At 54.0% G+C, this 9,422-nt stretch overlaps 1 protein-coding gene across 3 annotated transcripts; it reads right to left on the reverse strand.

The window, feature by feature from the left end:
* Positions 1–1,091: 1,091 nt before the first annotated feature.
* Positions 1,092–7,038, reverse strand: LOC128909669 (uncharacterized). Of its 3 annotated transcripts, XM_054201636.1 has the most exons (6): positions 6,845–6,972; positions 6,514–6,559; positions 5,953–6,051; positions 4,935–5,024; positions 3,728–3,912; positions 1,092–3,524 (listed from the first exon to the last, which is right to left on the reverse strand). In XM_054201636.1, exons 1-6 carry the CDS (start codon positions 6,896–6,898, stop codon positions 2,673–2,675), a joined length of 1,326 nt encoding a protein of 441 aa, XP_054057611.1. In that variant the 5' UTR covers positions 6,899–6,972; the 3' UTR covers positions 1,092–2,672. The 3 variants fall into 3 exon arrangements, with proteins under 3 accessions (XP_054057611.1, XP_054057613.1, XP_054057612.1); XM_054201638.1 differs by lacking the exon at positions 6,514–6,559 and having other exon boundaries at positions 6,969–7,038; XM_054201637.1 differs by lacking the exons at positions 6,514–6,559; positions 6,845–6,972 and adding an exon at positions 6,142–6,269.
* Positions 7,039–9,422: the final 2,384 nt, after the last annotated feature.

Genomic DNA, 9,422 nt, shown 5'->3' on the forward strand with positions numbered 1-9,422 from the left:
TCCGAGGGAGAGGCAGGTGGAAATGTAGCTGGAAATATTCACCAGCCCAGTCACAGCACATGTAGTGGGGGGGGAAGGGGGCGGGATCCCATGGAGATGTGCCCAAACAGCTCCTGCCCTCCTCCCCCAGCCAAGGCGCTCCCTCCCCTTTCAGCCGGGGTTTTTTAGGCTGCTTCAGATGTGGCCCTGACAATATTTTCCAGGCGCCTCTCAGAGGTTATATAGATAGCGGCAAATCTGCCCCTGCAAGCTTCCTGTTTCACCACCTTTAGCATCATGCAAGTAATGCTACAGATGCTGGTGAAGGAAGAGCAAGTCCTTGAGACAGGGCTGGTGACTTGCAGGGGTTTGCCCCCATAGCCAGTGGAGGAGGAAGAAACCCCTAGTGTGGACAAGGCTGGATTTGTCCCTCTGAAATGTCAAGAGGTAGATCATTTGGGTAGCAAACATCTCCGTGTCGATGTATGCTGGGCTGTAGATCTGAGCTACCCCCTTGAAAATCCACCACAAGACTCCTGGAAATGCACAGCGAAGGTGCACTTCAGCAGAGGTTTTGGCTGGTTTTGCCCTCATCTGGGCTCTCACTGCAATGGCTGTGGGTCAGCACCTAGTGAAGGATCTGGGCTGGAGAAGAGCTGTAATGAGGATCAGACCGATCCAACCCTCCTCACTCACCTCCTGCACATCCACATCCCCAGGACTGTGAGGTCTAATGGAGACAGGGGTCTACAGCTCCAGGCACACCTAGTAAACACGGAGGTTAAGATCCAGCAGCTTCTGCCCCCCAGGAGCATCTCTCACTGCAGCTGCAGAGTAGGAGTCATTGGCAGAGGCATCCCTGCACCCATCTCCCATCTGGACTTCAGCAAAAACAGAGTTGGGCAGGAGGAATGTCTAGTTGTCCCAGCTACAGCCAGTTTCTCAGAAAATGAAAAAAAAAGAAACCAAAGCAAGTACACTTGCAGACAGACAGCAGCCACCCTCAACAGCCAACAGCAGAAATCACCCATTCTGGGACAGTTAAGCCACTTTACCTCTCCTCTCAGTGCCAACTCCATAAGCCATAGTTGACTCAAGAGTTAAACCGACTCTTTATTATTCTTTCCAAAGTCTCTACAGCCGTTGTCTTTAGCTCCCTACGCAGCTACACACATTCCAGCTACTGCTGGCCCACTGGTCCTCCAAAGAGCAGCTCAGCTCTTGGTGGAGGGATCAAAACTGGGAGGGTTATCTGTTCAAAAATTCCCCACACATCAGGAGGTTCCTTCAGCCCTGTGAAATGAAAGCTTTTTGGACCTCCTGGAGTCAAGGCACGTAGCACAGCAAAAGAGATTTGCTCTGAGTTCAAGGTTTTGGTTATCACCTTATGATAGGGAAGTATTGGCCTAAAACAGTTGAATAAAGAAGTTCAAAGAAAGAAGTCCCATGAGCCAAATTTTGGCTAAAACAGATGTGCTTGTAGGAAACAGGAGGAGTGGATGGTGAGGTGTGGTAATAGGATTAGCAGAAGGTTGAGCCTCCAAGTCTGCATAAGGCTTTCCCTGGAGCTTCCTTGCACAGAGGTTAAGCTGTAGGGCAGCCCTCCCAAAAAAGGAAAGAGGCTCCAGACCTAAAATGTCATGAGGAATAAACCCAGTGAGGACCAGGAAGAAAAGAAAAACAAAAACGTCCCAAAGTATGAGCTATGGTTAACATTAAGAAAGACAAAGGTTTCCAAAGGAAGTAGTGCAAGTGTTTGAGTGATGAATGAACAAGTTCCTTGCAGAAAAACTGAAGGAAGACATAAAGAAGCTCCAGGCAAGTCCTTCAGAGAGGGCTCAGCTCTGTGAATATGAAGCATGAGTGAGGGTATCGCACAGGGGCTGGGAGTGGACACACTGTTCACAATTGAGTACCCTTCCTGGAGTGCAGATGACCTTGTTCCCTTCCCTCATTCCCCTCCACTCATGCTAGTGGAATGCACCACGAGTATGGCCCACCGGTCCCAGAGCGCTTTCCCCACGCTGCAAGGCCAGACAGAGGGAAGACCTGGCATATACAGGAGGTTCTACCCTACGCTTTTGAGAGACTCATGTCTGGCACTTCTGGGCCAGGCTCTTCCAGGGAACCACCATGTGTTTGAAGGACTAGGCTGATGGATCCATGCAAGCTCTCCCTCGTGGCCATCTCCTACACCCTTACACCTTGCCTCCTCTTCAACATCCTACAAGCATCAAGTGGACAGGCACTATGGAGTGACATGACATCAGATGACATCTCTTATTTCCAAGGATGACACTGTTAGCAAAAAAAAACAAGCAGCAAAATAAAAAACTCTGTTGCAGTTGAGTTCACGGTAAAACTGTGGCAGGAACGCTGAGCAAACCAGTGTCTGACTTCCCTTTGCTTTCCCAAAATCACATCAGACCAAAGCACAGCAGATGGCTCCCATCCTGCATGGAGCACTCCCTCTCCCTCCAGTGTATCCCTAAAAGAGCTCACCACGCTCTACTTCTGCCAGCACCAGCCTCTAGGAACTGCTACAAAGGAAGGCCATTGCCTTTGACTCTTGGGCCAGTGCTGTCCTACATACCCCACAGCTACAGTCACCGCGTTCACCCATGAGATGGAGTTAAGGCTTTTGGCTGTTCCTCTTCAGGGCAACTGACAAACAACACAGCCACCCTGTCCGTTTAGCTCCATGCCATCTTCCTTGAAAGAGAGTGCTTCAGGCACGTGATGTTGATGGCCCCAGGCTGCAGGGACATCTCCAAACCCACCAGCAGGTCCTGATGACACTCCTGGATGTTCAGCGGGTACCGTGCCCTCACAAACTCGTAGGCTGCCAGCAGCCTCATGCTGTGCTTGACCATGAGGTACTGAATGACGCAAGTAGGACCTAGAGAGTAACCATCCCTGCAGTGGATGAGGACACGCTTCCCTTTCTCCAGCGAGGCTTCAATGCACTCGTTGATGTCCCGGAAGCAGGGTTGCCCCTTTCTGTGATGATCCCCATGAAGCGGAGCCTGGATGTCAACCTTGAGGCGTGACCAATTGTGCCTGAACCCTCCCCGTCGGCACGTGCAGGGGATGATGCTCAGGCTGCAGTCACTGGGCAGGCTGCTCATGTCGACAATGCTGTCAATGCTGTTGGTGCACAGCGCCCGCCCGCTGTAGGCAGCGTTGAGGTTCCCCAGGTAGATGCCATCAGTTATCCGAGCAATGATGGGTCCTGTGAAGGGGGAACATGCAGGCTCCCCTGATTTCAGACCGGTGGGCTCCTCAGGATGCAGGTTCTTCTTCCAGCTCCCCCTGAGGGATTTCTTAGAGTTGGCATGAGGCAGGGGTCTGAAATCAGGCTTGGAGCCCTGTGGCGATGGCGAGAAGATGGAGAAGCAGCTGGGGAGCTTGGCCTTGGAAGGGGAGTCAGCTGGACAAGGCAGGGAAGGAGCAGAGGTGGGACCAGATCTGAGGGCACAAGAATGGGATGCCCGTCCCAGGGACCCCGTCCTGTGGGCTGCCCCTCCATGCTCAGCTTCTTCCATCTGCAAAAAAAAGAAAGGACTGGTGAGACCACAGAAACTCGGCTCTCCAGCTGCATGAGCAAGGAGACACGAGCTGGCAGCTGGCTTTGCCCACGGAAACACTTGGAGACACCAAAGGCCCTGAAGACCTTGCACATCACCAGCCCAAATGCCCAGCCATCCTGTTCCCCTGGGACAGGCACAAACACGCCGTAAAGGCTCACCTGGACCTGCAAACCACTCTGCCAGTCCTGGGATGCCAACTTGCTGGAGCGGTGGTCCTCTTCTGCTGATGGCACTAAGCAGAGCGACCGGTGTGTCCTGCTGGGCTGCACAGCTATGGACACCACATCCCCATGGTTCTCTTCATGTGCTTCACTTTTACTCATCACCAAGTTTGGACAAGAGCCTGTAGGAACAGAACAACTCCATATGGACACGCACAAGTACTCACACACAGGTGTTTTTGATATGAACACTGGCCTTGAAGAAAAACAAGGTATTTTAATGATCCCTTCCACTCCAGAGGGACACTCTTCAGTGTGGGCTGCTGGAGGGGTTTGCAACTCATTGCAAGCTGGAGCCAAGAAGGATGGCCTTTCAAACTGAAAACACAAAGGGGTGAAGAGCAGCTGGAGGGAGAGGGCAAATAACAGAAAACCCCTCCGGATGAAGCTTCAGTCCCCAGCGATGGAGACGCTGTGTTAGCCAGGGTTAGGATCACTCGGTTCCCAGCTCAGCCCCAGGCACAGGTCTCACTCCTCGCTGGAGCTTTTCCCACTTCCACCCTGGACACTTGGACCACAAGGTGCCTCAGACCCTGACACAGCCTGCCCCATTCTCCATGGCCCCAAGCTGAGTTGGCAGGCCCTCTGGAGAGCCAACAGCCAACACCTCTGCCCAACATGGTCCGTGCCCAGGCTTTCAGCAGCTAAGGTGATCCCTCCAGCATTTTCTCCGAGCCTGCCCCTGGATAGCATTACCATGGTGACCTGACACCTGATCACAATCCTGTGTGTGTCTGCACGTCCTCAAACCCTGCTGATGAACAAAACATGACCCAGAACGTGTCTGGAGAACAGGATGAGACCACTGTGTGCTCAAATGAGTACAGTTGCAACATGTCTTCACTCTCAAAAGGTCTTTCAGGCTCTCTGTGTCAAAACTAAGCAGCAGCAAGAACACTGTGTTAATAAATAAATTTTAAAAAAAAGTAGCCATAGAGCTGCAAAAAAAAAAGCAATAAAGCACAAAGGTCTCCTCTCCCCAAGGTCAGTGACTACCCTACAAACCGGTGACCATATAGGGAATGATTCTCCAGAACTTACCCATTCCAAGCTCACTGGCTTTTTGCAAGTGCTGTGTGACCCCAGACATCACATTGTATAAAAAAAGCTGGGAGTTGCAAAGGCCCTCAGCAGCCTCACCTACCTGCACAACACTGAGAGAGCGCCATGGGAGAAGACAGCTGCAAAGCGATGGGCCTCTGGAAGGTCTTCTGGAGGTGCTTCGCAATTAGGCCTGGGACAGGAGAGGATGAGCTCAGACCAGGAGAGGGCTGAGCCAGGAAAACTCAACACCCAACCCCACTGAGCATCTTTCAACACCATCCCCAACGCTGCTTACTTCAGGGGGTATCTATCGGAGACAAGAGTTTGCCCCTAGAGAGGCAGACCTGAGTTTAGCACACACCCAAAAGTCAGGGGTGGTGTGGGATGAGTGCAACCAAAGCAGAGACACCTTCAGAGGATTTTGTTTCTGGCCTTTGCAGATGTGAACGTGTCCTTTGTCACATCCAGAGTAAAGTTCCCCACCAGCTTTTTATAGCACCAAGGCCAAGCATTTTAACTGGGCTGTCTTAAGTGACATCCTTCATGCCAAAATTCATGCTCCTCTGTCAAAACTGCTCTGCCTTTTATGTAAGTTAAGAGGAAAACGCTCTCCATCCAGGGCAAACCCAATGCCAACTGGGCAGAAGCCACTACCTGAGGCAGCCACCTCCTTCACAGGCAATGAGGAGAACTGGCTCTTCCAAGGGTGCAATTCTTCTCATCCTAAACAAACGATGCATAATTCACTACTCAAAGTGCCCGTTTCCCACAGAGGGCTTGTTGCCCGCACATAACTGGCTCAGACGGGGACATCCGCAATGTCCCTGTTTATGAGCAGGGTGATGAAACACTTGTTTGCAAAACTACCATCTTCCCAGACACTGCTCACAGGACTTAAAATTTTTAAGATACGGGTTGTGGTGTTTGCAGGTCAAGACCTCATTTCAGCTCAGTTGAACTGTTATTCCTACTTGACTTCGTGTTTGTTTCTGCTCAAACTGAACTGCAATAAGAGCCCGCAGGGGTTTCATCACCTTTGTGTGAAGTTAGCAAGGCTGGTTGAGAAACCCCTGTCTTGCTGACATGCAACAAGTCGTCACGGATCGGCATCCACTCACCCGTAATGCCGTTCTTCTTTGGGGGGCATCTTTTGCCCGGCAGCATGACAGCGCTGAAATCCTTGTGCTGCATCTCCCCAGGCTCCATCCTGACAAGACCTGAAATCCGGAGAAATGGGAGGTTTAAGCTTTTTCAGGTCTGTCCACAAAGTTCAATGGAAGAAGCCATCGGGGAGCGTCTCTGCGCACCCGTTATCAGTCCTGTTTGTCAGATGTGACCATCTGGGGCAGGCGGCTGCTACCCCATGAGGGAAACCCTCTTGCCTTCCTGTCCACGGCAGTGAAAGGTGCACCGCGATGTAAAGTGGTCCTAAAAACACCTCTGTGTCACCAGGCTGATTCATAAGCAAAACAAGCCCAGTCTGGGGCAGGAACACTCCCAAATGCAAGAGCCCCAGCAGCAGTCGGGGTAGGGGCAAGGGAGCAGAGAAAAGGGGGCAGAGAAAAAAGGTAGGGGCAGGGGAAAGGGGGCAGGAAAGCGGGGGTGGGGGGGAAGGGTAGGGAAAATGGGATAGGGAAAGGAGTAGGGATAAGGGTAGGGATAGCGGCAGGGCTCCTTGCCTGAGAAACTTCTCCCGGAGAAACTGAAAGTCCCACCTACAGCAGACTGGGCCAGGGCAGAGGAGGAAGCAATCACCCCGAAAGGCAGGAACGCACCACCCCGCAGCCCCACTCCTGCTCCCCTCTCCCCCCCATCCCCCGCTCCCAGCTTCAGCACAAAGCCCCCCCACCGCCCCCCTTCCCTCCCCTTCCCTCTCCCTCCCCTCCCTCCCGTGCACCTCCCCCAGAGACCCCCGCGCCCACCTCTTCCCTCCACCCCTTTCCCCCCGGCGAGGGGTGGAGGGGGGGGGGAGCTCTCCCAGCACCCCTTCCCAGCACCCCCCTTTCCCACCGGAGTTTCCCAGAGGCCACTTGGCCGGCCGCAGCCGTCCCTCCCACTCCGCATCGCGCAGGACCCTTCCGCAAAGTTTCCCGTGCCCCCCGTCCCCGCGTCCCGCCCCGCCGCCGTGCTTCACCCCCGGCGAGGGCAGGATGCCACGGCCGGCGGGGGCCGGGGGCTGGCGGCTGCCCCCCGCCTCCCCCAAGCAGCCCTCCCGGGGGGGCGGGGGAGGGGGGAGGCAGCGTGCAGGGCAGCCTGGGAGATGTAGTTTCAGTAGGAAGAGTGGCCGTGCCTCCCCCCCCCCGCCCCCTCCCCGAGAGCGAGCGGGACACGGCGGGGCTCCGGGCAGGGGCGGGGAGCCCACGATGCATCCCCTCCTCTGCTGCGGCCGGGGGGCACCGGCTTTCGTCCCACCCGCCTCGCAAACCTCGGGTGACCCGTGTGGGGGGCCTCCCTCCGCCCTCACCCGCCGCCAGCTTCCCACGGGGAACCCCGGCATAGCCGGGGGGGCTGCAGGGACCCCCACTCCTTTGCGAGAGCCTCGAACACAAGCCAACCGTCCTCTCGCTTTGCCTCTGGGTTTTGAGCCTGGAGGCATCCTCGTATTCCCTCCCCCCTCCCGCCGCAACCGCAAAGGAGAACAATGTAGTTTAAAAGAAAAAGCTGCAAATCTGCATCAGACCCTGCAAATCCAGGAGCCGAGGCTCATAAAAAGTTTCTGTGCGTGGCAACGTACACGTTTAGCCATAAAATGGTGAGGCATAGTGATGCTAGTTACCGAATGTTTGTAAAACAGGCACGCCTGCTCCTTGTGAGAAAATCTAAAAGCTTAGATACTCTCCAGCTCTCAAAAACTGTGAGACCAGCCAAAAAATCTGTGGCTGGAGGACAGCCAGCGCATACCCAGGCTGAACGATGACAGCCCATAATCATTTTTGTCTCATGGCAGATGACTGGCAACAAGCACATATAAGGCTCAGCTTTTTTCTGGTGTGGCTCTTCTGTTTGGTTTCCTGAAGTGGAGGAACAAATATCATAAAAATCACTGAATGAGGGAATAATTTGCTTTGGGAGGGACTTCTGGAGGTCAGAATCTGGATGTAAATAATTGAGACTATAAATCTTAATAGCAAACACCTTGATTTTCAGTCCTCCTTGTCTCCTTTAACAGACCTCTCCCTGGCCCAAGCCCTGCTTTTTGCCTTGCCACCATCCTGCAAAGCTGCTAATTAAATGCAGAGGGACCATCCCTTGCATGAAGCAGAGGAATGAACTCCCCACTCTCCACCCAGACACCTCACACCATTCAGACTGGCTTTGGATTCCTGCTTTTGCCCCCCTTAACCCACCAGCAAAAACCCCTTTGCCTGTGTGCTGCAGGATCAGGCTGGCTCCTGCCTCCCAGAAACAGCCTCGTGAACACACCAAGCATCGCTGCCCGGGTACCAACTGGTTTTGCGGCAATGGGAACAGGCTTTCACCAGGGCATCACAGCTTTCTCTCCCTCTCGTACACACGCTCCATCTCCAGAAGAAGGAATCTTGGCTGGCGGGGCTCTACAGTGGCCACAGACCAGATGACACGGAGACCCAGCTTGGAGCACGTACCTGCCCTGCCCTCTAGATGCAGACAGAGGAATCCAGCACAGACACAAGCTGAGGAGGAGCTGGCGTCCCCCTCCTTTAACTTCTCTTCTTGTTGCATCTTCCATTGGGGAATCCTCCTGCCCCAGGTGCTCCAAGTACACGAGGAGCATCGGTTGGGCACGAGATGCTCAGACATCTGGCCTTGGCAGATGGGGGACAACTGGCCTTGCCAAGGCCAAGGTGAAAAGGAGCTGCTTGCATGTGAGATGGGGCCATCCTCTTTCCTGTGAAGAGGCTCCCGAGAGGGCTGCATTCACTCTGGGTGAAATAAGCCATGAAACAAAGTTCAGCTCTGCCAACCCTCCTTCAAACAGCTGCCAGCAGATAGAAAAAGGATCCTGCCAGAGGAGGAGAACGCTCAAAGCCTTGTTGTGAGAGCACAAGGCAGATTGAGAAGGAAAAGCAATGATGGAGGAAGAAAGCGGCCTTGCCGGTCCATTAAAAACTGGAGCTGGGTGGAGACCATCCCCACCCGCTCGCCTCTCCCTATCGAGCAAACAAGTCTGTTTGCTGAGTTTCACAGCACCAAGGACCAGCTCAGGCTGCCTGGAGCTGGCCCCGCTGGGTGCTCACTCCCAAGGTCCCTGGTTCCCCCCAGAAAAGTGCCACCGGCTTCCCTCGCCGGCTCTGCTCACCTGGGACTGCACTGGTGATTTGGGCTCTGAGCGAGGCCAAAGTTGGAGAGAGGAGCGGTGGGCACCGGTACTGGGGCTAACCTTTCTCAAGGAGGGGATGTCCCTGCACTTTCTTCAGCTGTGTCCATGTCGGGACTAATATCCACATGCTTTTATGCCCAGCTCCGTAAATTTTGCAGTGAACCTCAAGGCCACAACTTCAAAAAAGGGGGCTGGGAAAAGCACCCGCGTGCACACACACACACACACACACACACACAGGAGAAGTGTCCTGTTCCCAGAACCTCTAAAACCCTTCTGGGTCCTGCA

This window comes from Rissa tridactyla, chromosome 4 (genome assembly GCF_028500815.1).
Source record: "Rissa tridactyla isolate bRisTri1 chromosome 4, bRisTri1.patW.cur.20221130, whole genome shotgun sequence".
NCBI classification, from domain to species: domain Eukaryota; kingdom Metazoa; phylum Chordata; class Aves; order Charadriiformes; family Laridae; genus Rissa; species Rissa tridactyla.